This window comes from Mytilus galloprovincialis, chromosome 2 (genome assembly GCF_965363235.1).
Source record: "Mytilus galloprovincialis chromosome 2, xbMytGall1.hap1.1, whole genome shotgun sequence".
Taxonomy (NCBI): domain Eukaryota; kingdom Metazoa; phylum Mollusca; class Bivalvia; order Mytilida; family Mytilidae; genus Mytilus; species Mytilus galloprovincialis.
In genome coordinates, this window is record NC_134839.1 from 36,693,871 (window position 1) to 36,711,407 (window position 17,537).

Below are 17,537 nucleotides of genomic sequence, written 5' to 3' on the forward strand. Positions count from 1 at the left end.
TTTTTTACTGCACATACAGCAATAAAACTTTGTGAATATATATATATTATGTCATAATGAACATATTTAAACCATAAGTAAAAAATCGCGAATTTTCCCTTTAAAGTCCAATCAACTTGAAACTTAGTAAACATGTTCCCTATGATATGATAATTCTAATTTTAATGCCAAATTAGAGATTTTATCCCATTTTCACGGTCCACTGAACATAGAAAATGATAGTGCGGGTGGGCATCCGTGTACTAGGGACACACTCTTGTTTGATACTGACTTCCTCAGCTCGCGTATCAGCTTGCCATAGCGGACTCGCTTGATATTCTTGATTATAAAGTCCGTATCAAAAACAAAAAATAATAATATATAGCAGTAGACACTTACCCTCGAACCAGTCTTTCTTCTTTTGGTGTTCATGCTGTTTCCTCAATTTTCTGGTTTATCCAAATTTAGATCCTCCTAATCGATTTACGAGATTTGAACATTGGTACTTAACTGCCTTATATGTTTGAAGTCATTGCCAAATTAAACATAGATGATAATTAATGTGTTGATATTTTTGTTTTCTTTTGTTCGAATTCTATCCTCGTCTGAAAATAATATCGTCTTTGTTGTTTTTTTTGTTTTGTTTTTTTTTTTTTTGGGGGGGGGGGGGGGGCAATTATATCCATGCAAAAATTAAATAAAAAAAAATAATAAAAAGTACCGAACTCCAAGGAAAAATAAAAAAACAAAAAGTCCCTTACAAAATGGCAAAATCAAAAGCTCAAACACATCAAACGAATGAATAACAACTACCATATTCCTGACTTCGTACATGCATTTCTCTTTATAGAAAATAGTTGATTAAACATTGTTTTAGAGCTAAAATCACATTGATCGGATTTTGACGCTTCACGTTTTGTCTTTTTTATTTTTTTTTTTATTAAATTTAATCCAGTCTACCACATTTTGTTATCTCAAATTCCCCGTTTTTAGTCGTCTCAATCATATGGTCTGAAAGTTTTCATAAAAAATTTGAACGATTGGATATAGGAGTAAATTCAGTAAATAAATACTAGTATACGTCATCATGGACCCATTTTTTGGACAGCTTTCAGTATAAAATGGAACACCTGTGCTGCAATGATTGGTAGATAAAGTTTTCAGAAAAAGAGAGACGAAAGATACCAGAGGGACATCAAACTTATAAGATTGAAAATAAACTGACAACGCCATGGGTAAAAATAAAAAGACACACAGACAAATAATAGTACAGAAGACACACCATTGAGAACTAAAGACTAAGCAACGCGAACCCAACCAAATGTAAATTTGACCCAGTAAATGTATTTCTATTACATTGATCAAAGATAAGGTTCAATAAAATAAATAACGATATAGAAAATATTGATATAGAATTGAACAGTGATTGGTCATTGTAGTAACTTAGTGCGAAACTTTAAGGGCATACGATACAGTTACAGGGAAGGGAATGACGTTGTTAACGTTAAATGTTATTTTCGCGACGTCAAACTGTGACATATCGGGAAAAGATGCATTTTTCGACTGATTTTTATCATTCAAACTGATTTAATTTAAAAACGAGTGCATGGACCCCTATTTTTTAAAACAGCAATTTGTTTTATTTTGCATTGAGATTATGTGACCCAAATTTTATAAAACTGTAAATAGTGCAATTTTTTCCTCTATTCATGAACATTTGATAAATATAGAGTTATTTCGGAATAAAAATTGCATAATTTTTAATGATACTTATTAAATACAGAAATTACCGATTATTTAACAAAAACCGTTTTGTGTTTATCTTTTAAAACAAAAAAGTTATGTCTTTCTTTCGAAAAAGAAAATATGGACACAAATCTGAATTTTGAGCAAATATACAAAATTTCGAACTCATTTTACTCAAAAAGTAGCACATGAAGGTATATTTTTTATTACATATTTGATTTAATGAGGTAAAAAATACCCTATATGCAAATTTTCATCAACTTGTAAATACAGGTTCAAAACTGTATCGTATGCCCTTAATGTTTGTAAACAAAGCCATGTTGACGGCTCAAAAATGCCACATGACCCTATGTGTTGAAAGATGGGGCTACATGTGTACTTAAATAAATGATATATGAAAGCCTCTAATTTCTGAAGGTGAAAAAGTTATAAATTTAATTGAATATATATGTTTACATTAAAGTAAATGAGAGATGTGTTTAACTGAATTTATCCGAATGCAACACCTATAACTTGTTTTTTTTATATTTTTTTTTTATAATTTTTTCTTCATATTTTACTTTGTCATTTGAAAAATATCAAGTACCGATACCTTATCATATAAGTCGCGTTTTCATAACTAAATAACATTTAAAATTTTGATTTTTTTTTTTTACACGTAAGATATTTCAATTAAGAAGCTGACCATTAAAATTATGATCATTTATAATTATCTATTATAACAATTATACGGTTTGTGTAGTTTGAATAATAAAATTCAACGATATAAATAAATATAATAAATATTTATTTTATTATAGTGTCACATATTGATTGACAAATATTTACATATCACCGTATTCAAGAAAACAATCAATACCCAGTCATAATTTTGACTTTTGAAACACTTAACACATGCTATGTACATTATAATATATGTTGAGTTTGTTGATTTTTAAACAGTGCAAGCGAATTGTCTCCCTGTAGTGTTAGGTACTACCTTAAGGTTAAAAGATTTTTTTTATGTTTGCATTAGCACTAATGAGTTTGTGGTGTTTTCTAATAAAAAAAACCCAACATTTGTTCATCCTCTTTCGTTTGATTAATGCATTACATCAAACATCTATACGTTTTTTTTATTTGTTGTCAATTCTAATTTTTAAAAGTCAAGATATTAAACAAATCAATATGCACCCAATATGATTTGTTTTCTAATTCTAACTGTTGTGCATCATATACATAGATAAAATATAATATTGGAATATAAGATCATCTGGTTTATTTTCTGATATATATTACAATTCTTTAAAATTTTGTCTCGTCGTTTTCCTCATTTATCGGAATTTTCAGTATTTGTTCTACAAATGCAGATGTTTCATCTTGCTGTAGTTGAGCTGTAATTTTGTCTCGTCGTTTTCCTCATTTATCGGAATTTTCAGTATTTGTTCTACAAATGCAGATGTTTCATCTTGCTGTATTGATTGGTACCAAAATGGCTTTCTTAGTTTTTTTGTTGTTTTTGTGGTTGTAGGTGACTTTGTTTCCTTCATCGTCATATAGTTGATCATAGCTTTTTGTCCTGTCTCCATCATGTTTGTCGTACTTCTCTTTTTCAAAGGCCTGTTCTTCAGATTTTTCGACATGCCGATTTTCGCTTTGATCTATGCGTTTACTAGAGTGATCTACTGTCTGGTCAGATGAATTTGTATTTTCTTTTGGTAGTCCTGTACTTACATCAACGCCTTTATTATATACATCATCCCCTTTTACGGTTGCTTCGTTCGATTTTTCTCCTTTTGTTGTATTTAAATCTTTGAGAGACATTGGACTTTCTCCTTCCTTACGTTTTTTCCCACTGCGATGTTTCTTGCGCTTAGTTGACTTTTTCCGAGATTTCTGTGGTTTGTCATCATAATTCTCTTTTTCTTGATGAACATCTTTCTTTTCCGTATATGGAGAACGTGCACCATATCTTGCTCTGTAAATTTCATCGTCTGATTTTGCATAAGCCTCATTGTCATGTTCTTTTATATGACGTCTGCTCATACGTGTAGTTGCTGATTTCTTATTAGCCTTGTAATATGTGTCGTCATCATTTTCAGCTTCAGAGGGTAATAGTACTTCATCTTCTCTTGGTAGTGCACTTGATGACCCTAAAGGATTAGGTTCTTTATAGTCACTTGACTCTCTGTCTGGACCAATGATATGTATGGTGGGTAATCCTTCATGTGCGATATCTGTAACGTTTTTTCCGTCAACAATTCGTGAAATAACTTTATGTTTTGTCTTAATTTTTCTTTTACCGAATGCTTCACGACTTGGAGGCCGATCTTCATCGCTTCCCTTATTTGATCTGGAACCTTTTGTGAGCAAATAAATTTCAAGGTCACTATCATCAATCTGGCCACTCTCTAAACTATAACAACTAGATTGTCTGGATACATCACTGTCATAACCGGAATGAGTTTGTAAGTTTCTGCGTAAAATGTCTTTAAGAGGAGTATCTGAACTGACAATTTTCGGAGGTGGATGAACAAAGATTTCTTCATTGTTATCATGGTCATATATCGTTTTAAAGCTATACTCAGAAGACGGTGGAACAACCATTGGTTGTTTTAAAGTTTTCATTGGCCTTAATTTATAAGTATCGTCATCGCTGTCATCAGTTGTTATTGGTCTTGGTGGAGGGAGTTCTAAGGTTGTTACGCCATATAAGACAGCAAATTTACCTTTTAATCCAAGTGGTTCCGGTAACTGGCTTTGCTGTTTTGACATTTGATTATTGAAGCCATCTATTAATTTCTGTCTTTGATAGACAGTGAGAGCAGTAGGACAGGGAGCTGTATTTGTTGTCGAAACTTTTTCGTCTTTTTGTTTAATAGTATGACAACCATCAACAATATAACATGGACAGGCTAAAGTTACACAACCAAGACTAACAACTGCAATATACCATCCATAAATTATAGTTTCTGTTTCTTTGTCATGAGTGTTGTGGAATACAACAACAGCGACTACCAAGCAAATCGCTGTAAACAAAAATATGAAAATTGTAATAAAATAGCTTGGAATTAATAATCAATAATTAAACACATTCTCACACACACACCTCGTGCTCGGAATAAAAAAAAATATGGCGCTCGAAACAAAATTTTTATTAATGCAAATTGCGACATATAACATGTATAACATCTGAATGTATTTCCGTCAGTCAAATCGTTTGATTTTACGGAAATCTATACAACAACTTATCTTTATATACACAGGACTAGGTACAATAAATTCCCTTTGTACTAACAATATATGTAAATACAACATAACCATTTCATAGCTCTCGAAACATCATCTCTATTGATTTAAGGTAGATTCATGGTATACTGACAACTTGAATTTTTACAATCTCAATACAAAATCAGTCTAATTAATTACCCAAATCTGCAAATTTGGAAAAGATTTGGAATTTAATAGTAAGACGTTTACTTATATAAAGAAAACATGTTTATTTATTGTGTAATCTAAAATATTGAAACAGATATCAAATTTTGTGTTTTAATTTTTTTTCTTTCAAATAAGCCTTTAAGGGGAGATAACTCTTTTAGTAAAAAAAAAGTATACACTGGACAGATAGGGAATTTTTTAATTTTTACTGTCAGCAAGAAAACAAGTTCGGTGACACAAGTTTTCTTTTTATTTTCTTAAAACATATCATAAAACATATCTTCTTACAATTTATTTCAAAATTCTATCTCATAGAATTTTTTTTATGCACACAAATGTGCCTTTTCATGAACAATCTAACCAAATTTAGGCAATTTTCAACGACTCATAGCTTGGAAAATAGCAAAGTGACCCATACTTTTTATTATATTTTTGAAAAAATCATAGTAAAATCTTCTTTTTGGCAAAGTATAGTAAAATCTATCTCAAAAAGTATATACTTATGATCTACCTTAAAGCGATACACACAAATCCGTTTATTCACATTTTTCCGGATGCAGCATTTTAAAAAACACGGCGCTTTCGACAACATTTTCATTTTTCATGTACTAAACATAATATTTTTAATGGCATTAACAGGATTGCGAATCAAGGAAACAGGGTATCTTTTGAAAACAAAGCAAAATACGATTTGTGTGGTTATCAAGTGAAGACATTATCATTTGCTTTGGGTTTGACTGTCGAGAACTACCAGTTGATATGCATAAGGTTGGGATTATTTTGTCCTTTTACAGGTAATTTCCTAATGCATGTAAAACAAAACTTTGGTTAACTTGCTTGCTTTGTTTGTATATTGTACAATCAGTAGAATAACACCCAATTAAATTCAAATATGATATATACAGGTAAAACTATGCCTATATAAATTGTTTAAAGATGTCAATCTTATTTACAAAGCTTGAATAAACAGTTATACAAACAAAGCAAGCAAGCCAACCAAAGTTTTGTTCTACATGCATTAGGAAATTAGCTGTAAAAGTATTTATCTTGTCGAACGTGATTGATACTGTACTCCTATTATGTTTATATTAATCATATAAACATTGCTATTAAATGATTACGTCATTAAAAAAAGTTTTAAGACTTCATTATCACATGTAGATATACGAGTCTTTTTCTTTGTGAATAAACCTCAAATCGTCATCAAAAAAATTATTAAAGCAAAACAAAAAAGGATTATTGTTAGCTTACGTCAATATATCCATTAATCGAAGGATTTTTTCCTCCATAATTGTTTTCGCCTATTATTATGCATTGTCAAACTAATATTTTTCACAACAATGTGCAGAATTTATCTATGCTTCAAAACAATGTGCAGAATTTATCTATGCTTCAAAACAATGTGCAGAATTTATCTATGCTTCAAAACAATGTGTAGAATGTATCTATCATGCTTCAAAACAATGTGCAGAATTTATCTATGCTTCAAATATAGAACTTTTTCAGCATGAGTAAAGTTTTTTTCCTCTCCAGTTCTACAGTATAAATTTCAAATAACATCCCATTGCATACACTGTAATAAACATTACAGTAACTATAAGTTAAAAATTCGAATGATGATAAACTTTATTTCTCTGTGTATATGCTTTAGTTATCATGTCAACTCAAACTTTCAAAATATTTTATAGAAATACCAAATATAAAAGGAATGGTGATTTGAATCACCCACGGTATAATGTTTATGATTAAGAAATATGCAATGAAATGCAGGATGTATTTCCTACAACAGTCAAATTCAAGGAAATATTTTTAATTTTGATAGTTTTTCGTATGAAACCGGATGTGACGTACCATGATTCGGTGATATTACATCTTTTACATTACCTGTTAGAAAAGCAAATGATGCAGCAGCAAACTTGATTCCTCTGATTTTTTTCAAGTCACGTGTCCAGAAGAATGTCATGGAGGCCAAGACAACACAGATAAAGTAGAATGAAAACCCTAGGCTCATAAACACTTGCGGAATCTTGTAACTCCCTGAAATGTATAAAAATATATGATCATGTTCTTCGTTACATACAATCTTTGTGTTACAATATCTGTTAGGTCGATTGACATTAGAATTTTAGCACCAAATACAAAGTTATGTAGCCGTCTCTATTCTGATCTAGTTTTCAATAACACTTGTTTCTGGTTTCCTTACAGTTACATGTTTATGAATGTTTCTATCTTACATAGTTTAAGTCTTAAATCTTTTGCCTAGTAATTTTTAAAATAATAATATACAATGTTTACAAATAATTGTATTACTAAATCTTTGATATTTTCTATCGCATTCAACAGAATACCTGTACCAAGTCAGGAATATGACAGTTGTTGGCCGTTCGTTTGCTGTGTTTTATTATTTGATTTTTCCATTTGATTAGGGACTTTCTGTTTTGAATTTTCCTCGTAGTTAAGTATTTTTGTGATTTTACTTTTTTATGCAACTTAATAAACAATTTTGATTATCACAATCAAACTTAAAAATCAAACGTATTTTTCTCAACACTGTCACTACATGTATGCTTTTATTCTTAATATATTAACTCTCCAAAAATGATTGTGTATATTGTATATTTATAATTTCAAATTTTGCCATTAAGAATACGGTCAACAGGCTACACTTCTTTCCTTCTTTTACTTTCGTTAGTCAATTTCTTTATTGTATGTGTTTAAATTATATATGGTTTAAACATGATATGACTATTGTCATCGAAGATTGCTAGTTAACCGGTCTAGTGTGAATTGAACAGGTCCAAAATTGTCGATCGACCAAAGGAAGATAACTAGAATAATAACTCGTTCCAGATACGGCTGATTAAAAACGGATTTTTTTCTGAGGTGGCAGAAACCAGTTATTTTACAATAAATCTTTAAAATTTCATGGATTTATGATTTTATTTTCTTGAAAACTCATTCAAGCTTATATACAAATAAAATGTATGGTTTCAAGGAACTAAGATGTGTGCGTGCTTATGTAAATATATAGAAAACCTTTAAATTTGGGTGTCTGTCCAGCATGGAGATTTAAATTTATATTTATAAATGCATTGCAAATAAGGCAAAAAATGTGATGCTCTGATACCAATATAATCCTCACCTGCAGAATCCTGCTAAAAGCCGACAAGAATTTTAGCCAAATTCAAGAGAGAAACGATATTCAGTAAATTAGAGCCTTGTCCGAACCTATCCTTACCATCAAAATCTCAAGATATTTTTGTTTACATAAAACTGAATTTTTTCCCCACTTTGATTGGATGTCGTCAAGTGAGGAGACCACACTTTTGACATCAGATTGGACCTATATGTGAAGGAAATCCCCAACCTGTGTATACAACTACTTACTTGTGTAGTACAATAGCCTAGAATTTACATTCATTTATTTTTTCAGTCCACATGATGCAATTATATACCTGAATACTTAACTATAACAAAATTTCTGGTACACCAAAACTGGTACCTGCCACCTGAGGGATGATATATATCAAAAACTGTATCTGTATGCGGAGTTAAATGTGTAATTTTGAATACATCATGGAAATCATGATTTATCTTCCGCATGTGGGCACATGTCAAAACCTGCATATTGGTATTGCTAGAGAAATTGCAAATTATCACATTAAGATAATTTTAGAGTTAAACAGATACATTGTTTTGAAAATTATATAAATCTACTCACAATCACCTTAAGATTCAAACGAAATATAAATAACTGTTGGCAAAAAAATCCTTAAATTGTTATCAAAGGTACCAGGATTATAATTTAGTACACTAGACGCGCGTTTCGTCTACATAAGACTCATGAGTGACGCTCAGATCAAAAAAGTTAAAGTGAGGGGTTTTGAAACAGTAATTTATTAGACAAAAAGTCTGATCCCAAGCTGATCAGGTGAAAACTTTCCAACAGTAAAAGGGAATCCATGTTTTAACATTTTCACTAATTAAATGTTTTCCTGTATTGTGTCGTACTTTTATAGAAATAAGTGTTTCAAGGCATGTTAGAGTAAGGTTTAGGGATAGAGTTATTTACTTTACAATTTATAGTTTAACTTTTTTACGTTGCAATAATGTGTATTTTCATTACAGGCGTAATTGTTGCAATTAGTATACTTAATGCTTCAATGTTTATTCATAAGCAAGAAATGTACAAGAAATATGATTGCCCTACTGAAATTTCAACTTAAATAAATCTGTGTATAAAAGTGTATGCATAACATCACTTACTTTTGAAGCAATCTTTTTATAGATTCGCGTAGACGTATGGCTTAGATTTCAAACAATACCGACCATATATGTTTATATATAACAAGCATTGAACATATACATTTAAATATCAGCAGGCTTATGCATTTAGATAATGTATAATATACTTTTTGTTTTGATTCTATTTTGTTTGATGTTTTGTATTTTTATATATGGTTCAAGTTTTAAACGTAGGAATTATATTCGTTTATGTTTTATAGCCGTAATTATTGCAGTTGATATACTTAATGCCTCAATGTTTTTTTTTCACAAGGAAGAATTATACAAGAAATATGATTGCCCTACTGAAGATTCAACTTCAATAAAAATTGTTTCATGTGTTGAATTTGCTCATTATAAGAGAGGTTTGGGAATCTTTCTTTTATATGACAGGATAGAAGTGTACGGTCGAAATTACTTTCTTAAGTAATGATATTTTATTAATTTACCTATTACGCATCACTACGACTTCAAATAAAACAAGCCATTACATTAATATATAATATATAAAAAAAGAAGATGTGGTATGATTGTCAATGAGACAAATGTTCACAAGAGACCAAAATGACAGACATTAACAACTATAGGTCACCATACGGCCTTCAACAATGAGGAAAGCCCATACCGCATAGTCAGCTATAAAAGGCCCCGATAAGACAATGTAAAACAATTCAAACGAGAAAACTAACGGCCTTATTTATAAAAATAAAACGAACGAAAAACAAATATGTAACACAGAAACAAACGACCGACACTGAATTACAGGCTCCTGACTTGGGACAGACACATACTTAAATAATGTGGCGGGGTTAAACATGTTAGCGGGATCCCAACCCTCCCCCTAACCTGGGACAGTGGTATAACAGTACAACATAAGAACGAACTATAAAAATCAGTTGAAAAAGGCTTAACTCATCAGATGGACAAAAATACAAGTGGACGTGGCCGGGTACCTGTACATTCCGACAACAAAAAGACACTAGAAACAGATCTGAGAGTATTCGCAGTTATCTGACAGCTAATTCAAAGCCACTAACAACTAATAAAAAATCATGCATCTAAAACTAAACTGTCAATCCTTTCACATCCAACATCCAATCATCATCGGCGGGATTTAGTGTAAAGACGTCATAAACAGCCTTCTAAATATAAAGATTTAAATGTCAGCAGGGTTATGAACTTTAATCTAATGGATTATGAAGTATATTTTTTTTTATTGTATTTTTTTTTTTTTTTTTTTTTTTTTTTGATTTTCAAAAAGGATTTCTTATGTTCTGTTATTTTGCTATTCGATCATTTATAAAACTGTTATTTTTCCACTGATCGAGATTTTTGTATACTAGTAGTTAAAATAATCAGGTTTGAATGGAAAATCTTAAAACAAAAGTTTAATTTCTCTTTTATGATACAATGAAATTCTAACTGACATTTTATATAAACACATGAACATGTCTTCTTGTTTATCGTATTGTGGTGTTGGTTCATATAAAACATGAACATGTTTTCTGGCATTCTTTGTTATGGTGTTGGCTTATATAAACATATGAACATGTCTTCTGTCATTCTGTGTTACGTAGTTGGATCATACATACACATGACCATGTCTTCTGACATTATGTGTTATGATGTTGGTTCATAAAAAACATGAACATGTTTTCTGTCATTCTGTGTTATGATGTTGGCTCATACAAACACATGAACATGTCGTCTGGCATTCTGTGTATTGGTGTTGGCTCATACAAACACATGAACATGTCGTCTGGCATTCTGGTTTATGATGTTGGCTCATACAAACACATGAACATGTCTTCTGGCATTCTGGTTTATGGTGTTGGCTCATACAAACACATGAACATGTCTTCTGGCATTCTGGTTTATGGTGTTGGCTCATACAAACACATGAACATGTCTTCTGGCATTCTGTGTATTGGTGTTGGTTCATACAAACACATGAACATGTCTTCTGGCATTCTGGTTTATGGTGTTGGCTCATACAAACACATGCACGTGCCTTCTGGCATTCCTTGTTAATGTTTTCCTTTTGACATGATTTCACGTCTATTTTTATTCATAATTGTAGTTGCATTGCTTTGTTTCGAAATCACTAGTTGTTATGTCAAATCATCATAATTTAATAAACGAAAATAAAGAAGGATTGTCGGGTAATAATTCCTGATGATAAAACCATAAACCCACGTGACAAACCCGTAGTCAATGTACTACTTCATTTATGTACAAAATAATAAACGAAAGTAAATATGTAACCAACATCAAACGACAACCACTGAATAACAGGGCCCTGATCTGGGACAGGAACATAAAAAATGTGGCATTTACTTGGATCTTTCAGCAAAGCATGAATTATTCAAAAGGCTTAATATCAAAATGTTGGCCACGTTGTTTATATCATGGACAAGGAAAGTTATTTACTTTAAGTGATTTGATAGTTTTTGGAGACAGCATCAAACCACGTGATTAAAAATTATAATATGTGTTTTTATAAGTCACGTTGGTCTAATAAAATTGTGATTATATCACTCTTATGGCTGGCTGCCTTTTGTCATAAACTATATTGCTTGTGTAATAACTAATATATCTTTATCACCTACAAAATATCATGATCTATTATTGAGGTTGTTTATGGATTTAATTTGACTAAGCATAACGAATAACATTGATTAGACATTTTCATCGAACTTAAGTAGTATTTCACTACTAGGTCAGATGTGTCAGTTCAAATAAAATATGTCATAAACTTCATCAAACGTTTTAATGGGGGAAATGCATTTACCATCAAAAGAAATAGCAATAATAAATTTTTAATCAAGGGAAATGTATGCAAGAGTGAATTACATTCAAACAAAATAAAAGTATAGGTATGTAAGCGACTTGAGTGTATGTAAGCTATTATAGACAACCGTACGGCCTTCACAATGAAACAAAAACCATACCAAACTGTTGGATATAAAAGACCTCGATAAAAAAAATATGAAACAATTCGATGTAGAAAACTAACGCTATAATCAATAACAAAACAAACTACGGTAAACAAATATGACAGACTTTAATGAACGATAACCACTGAACTGCAGGCTTCTAACTTAGGACAGGCACATAAAGAATCTGAATGGTTTAAACATGTTTGTAAGATGACAGGGAGTCATGACCCTATAATTCTACGTTAGACCATATGTTAAAATATTCTCCTGTGGTACCACAGGGAAGTTGTGTTTTTTGTTATAAGTGGCTTTCTCTTGTTTACCAGAGCGGCCGGTTCATCACTGTTACCAGTTTTGAATTGTATCCTCCGAGTACCGAGGAAGCGTTATTCAAGTTATGGCTTAGCGTCAGTGTGGGGTTGTGCTCCTCGTTCCCTCTAATTTTCCTTGTTACAGTACTTCTGTTACCAGAAGAACACCTACTTGCCAATATTAAAAATGCCGGCGGTTTGTATCGTCTTGCCAGACCTCGTTTACTGTTTTTTCCCTGCGGCCGATTTTATTCCACATAAGATTTCTTGAATTATTTAGTATTAAGGAGTTGCGGAATGATCGCCTATGAAAAAATTCAACGGTACAAACTTTAGCATCTAAAGGAAACCGTACAACCTCCAACAATGAGCAAAACCCTTACCATATGCGGCCGGTTTTATTCCACACAATATTTCTCCAATTATTTTAACCTTTAGAATGAAATTCAAAACAGTGTGGCTGTGGCCATTGATTGACACATTAAATTCATCCATTGACTGGGACAATTTACATGAACGTTTGTCTGTAACGACCACTGTTCACGACGTACCTACGATAGACATTTAAACTGTGGGGTCACCATCACTGTGCTTAAACGGCTGTGGGTAACTTAAGTTACCCACAGCCCAAGATGGAGCCGCCTTGCGTCGGTTAGATACTTTTCTTCTATAGAATAACAATACCACGAATGCATCAATTAAACAACTGAATTTAAAAGTTGTATTAATCGTTTAGGGAAACCCTTAAACTGGAAAGGTGATTAAATTCTACAAAATAAACGATCACAGCACGATTTAAAAAAACACTTAGGCTGTCCGTAACTTCAAAACAATTTGTCCGTAACTTTTTTCATCATACCAATAGAGATGTCCGTAACTTTCAAAGAATCGACATACGCGGATGTAATGTTTAAACTGATGATAGAGATTGCATCGAAAACATATTCACAAAACGAAGTAGATGTCTAGTATGATATAATTCATTGTATCGATGGAAGACAAACTTGGGAAAAATATGAAAAAAATCACGATAAATCCGCAAAACTCGGGTCTCATTTTGTATAACGTCGGGGTACCCGAATTGCCTAGTTCGGAGGGTTGTTTCCGATCATAGCAGATAAACTGTTGAAACATCATTGTTCGTTTTTATTTTTGAACAAGTAGACTACACAAGTATTTTTTACACATACATGTAGCATGTATACACTTACTGATTTTCTGCCAGCAACGACAAGGGTAGCGTGAATCCGGGATTTTGGAGGGGAACCCAAATTGCCCAGGCATGCAGTGGATAGACTATACGAGACTTAAGTGCACAAACTTTTTCCGTCTTTTTGAAAAAGCCAAAAACACTTTTCTCTCATCCCCACAAAAACAAATCCCATCAGCATTGACAGTAAAAAAAAAGGGGTGTCAATCTGAACACACTGGGACGTTGAGCACGGTGATATTGCGGCACCCTGGCCAAGATTTACAGTAAATGGGAAAACTTAAAAAAAGGACATTTTGTATAAATGAATAAACCTAGTTTTACAGCTAGCTGCATTTTTCATTTGTATGCAAGTTGCATTAAATCTCATTAAACTGAATAAAACTAAAAGACACAATAGGTAAAAGTCAGTGACAATAAAAGGAAAAGAGCAGTCAACATAGTGTAACAATTCGACATAGTATATAAAAATATAAATAACTACGTAGGACAACAGGGTAATTTAATAGTCTAACAACCCCTGATAACATAGAAAGAGAGAAAAAATACATACTAGGAAACATATTCAAAAAATTAACACTATAACTAACTGGTGGGATGTATAAATACCGAGCCGCGTCAAAGAGTATTCATCAAAATACACATAGAAAGAAACAGTTGAGAAGGTAAACCGCACACATATAATTAAACTCAAATCATTAAAGAGTATGGAAAAGCCTTGGTCTGACAAGCGAAAAACGTCGATAAGACGCACATCAGTAAATAAAAGTTCAAACCATAACCAGGATGGAGTACCACAAACCCCACATAAAAGTCTGTGGTGTAAGTATGATGCGTTAATAAAATCACATTTGGTGGTGAATGAGTAGTATAAACGGCCGCGAAGGTTACAAATTATGATGTTAATTGTCTTCTAATTGTTGAAATTATAATTCTTAAAATTTTAAATCAAAAGTTACCCACATCTAAAAATAAAGTTACGGACAGTCTGCTTAGTTTCGATCAAAAAGTTACGGACATCTTATGCATTTTTTAAAGTTGACCTTGCGCTTTAGTGAACTCTATATTAACAAATTTATGGTAATTGTTAGTCATTTCTTTATTCAATAATTCTATAAATATTTACATTCTGCATGAAAAACGTCGCAAAAGGTACATTTTGTATGAATTAAATATCAACGAGTTTAGAGTCCGCCATCTTGGGCTGTGGGTAACTTAAGTTACCCACAGCCGTTTAAGCACAGTGACCATAGGTTTCTTAACGCCTTTAATTATAAAATAATTCAAAAAATTAATCAGGAATAACCTTTATGTTTTGATTTATATAATTGATATAAATCAAAACATCGTGTTATTTCTGATTAGTTTTTCGAATTACTTTATTAAGGTGTTGAGAACCTTTGGTGACCCCATAGTTTAAGTGTCTTTAAAAAGTACATAGTGAGCAGTGGTCGTTACATACAAACGTTCACCTAAATTGTCCCAGTCAATGGATGAATTTAATGTGTCAATCAATGGCCACAGCCACACTGTTTTGAATTTCATTCTAATTAAATATAAAATATATTCACGTTGTAAACCTAAGGTATAATGACAACTTCTGGTCACATATGATCCCCATGATACTGTGTATTACAAATGAAAATATCAAGATACTCTTTATGACGGCTTTATTTATAAGACATGATATTTCTATGTGATTTTAGGTAGCTTTATTTCGAGGTTATAAAATAAAGAAAAGATAATGAATAACAAATTAATAATATAATAAGGTATTCATAAAGAGGCTGAATGTTATGTAAAATATTTTCCTTATGTTTATTTCTACCATATGAATCTTGATTATGATAGATTACTTTAAAAAAAAATACTGAACTCTTAGGACTATTCAAAACGGACAATACTTTATCATATGACAAAATCAAAATCTCAGACACATCAAACAAATGGAAAACAACAGTCATATCCCTAAATTGATACAGGCATTTAACGCCTGTACCAAATAATGAATATGAGAGTTGTTATCCATTCGCTTGTTTTCCCACTTGATTACGGACTTTTCGTTTGTTTTGAATTTTCCCAGTATTTCAGTATTTTTGACATTTTAGCTTTTCGTTATGTGGTAAATGCTAAATTCAACCATAAAAAAAAAAAATAAAAAAAAAAAATAAATAAATAACAGAGATTTTATTTCAATGACAAGTTGACTGTATATTTCTTTATGACAAGTTTGCAATACTTATGAGCTATTTTGGACAAGAGCAGAGACGTTTTAAAAAGAAATAATAACAAAACATCCTTGTGTGACTTTTAATTGTGTGTTGTTTTGGAAAATGTTTTCGTGTGTAAACAACAAAGGGTAACGTCATGTAACCACCAATGGAAAATTAAATGTATTTTGGAAAAAGGAGTAGGACTAAAATAAAATGTCCTGTTCCCATATGCCTATGGTTCCAAAGACTGAAAATTAATGGATTGAATTTCTTTTTCAACGCCCAAAACTACCCTATCATAGAGAGGTAGGTGTAAATGAAAATTGTTGATCTTCTTATGATGAGATATATAATCTAAAGAAATACAGAGAGCCGTGGTGTAGTGATTAGTGCATCGAACTACTAACACAAAGGTTCCTGGTTCGATTCCCGTTCCCTTTTCGGCTCTCCCTTGATAGTATTTGCGAGTATGGTCTTGAGGAAACGACGACAGTCCGTCGGAAGGGGACGATAAATGGCTGACCCGTGTTAAGAAAGAGCCATATCGCTTGCACGTAAAAGACACCCTTGTAGATTTCGAAAAAAAAAAAGAACAGCTACAATTAAGGCTGAACTCGCACCTGCAAAGTGGAAAGGGATTAATATAAGTTGCAAAACTTGTTTCCCAATCCACTAAAAAAAAAAAAAAAAAAACACAAAAAAGAAAAGCCACGTGCACATTCACTTAAGATCAACTTTGCAATTTTATTTATTTTGGTGTGGCTGATTTGCCAAACAATACGATTAAAAATGCTTTGTAGAACTAATAGCAGATGCTTCATCTGACGATAAATTTATGAAGTTTGCAGATTACATACTGGAATTTTATATATATGGCAATTCAAGATTTGATTTCCACCAACCATTTGGGCTACACCTCGTGATGGAACAACAAATGGTGCCGAGTCTTTTCATGCCCACTTGAATGAGAAGTTTTACGCTAGCCATCCTTATTTTATCCTTGTCGATGTGCTATTAAAACTGCAAACAGTGGTATTACACCAAATATAGTGGTATTACACTAAATATGGACACCTTTGACCTTGTGAGTACTCTCCAGTGTTAAAATTTCTTGCTTTTTAAGTGAAATATTACAAATAATGAACTATTTTGAGTGGATTGAGACCAAAGCACACTTTATGAGAAAATTTCCTTAAAATAGGACTCTACCATGCATAATAGTTGGCAGAAAAAGCCATACTTGTGTTCTGTGTTCTGGTGAGCTTCTTCTCCTTATTCTTATATTCTGCTATAATACACATTTTTTCTTAAGAAAAACTTTAATAAATATATAATTTAGTAATTGAAATAACTTTAAAGTAGTAAGAACAAGCAGCTTTTTATGTACCTCTCTGGAACGCGGTGTATTTAAGTTTTACGTTAGGACTTATTGAAATCT

At 31.8% G+C, this 17,537-nt stretch overlaps 1 protein-coding gene across 1 annotated transcript in view; it reads right to left on the bottom strand.

Moving 5' to 3' along the window:
- Positions 1–3,168: 3,168 nt before the first annotated feature.
- LOC143062023 (uncharacterized) overlaps positions 3,169–17,537 on the bottom strand; it is a 29,083-nt gene continuing 14,714 nt past the window's right edge. Inside the window, exons 2-3 of the mRNA XM_076233875.1 lie at positions 7,027–7,179; positions 3,169–4,733 (exon numbers count right to left, since the gene is read on the bottom strand). Of these exons, the coding sequence (XP_076089990.1) occupies positions 3,169–4,733; positions 7,027–7,179 (1,718 nt within the window). The remainder of the gene's footprint in view (positions 4,734–7,026; positions 7,180–17,537) is intronic.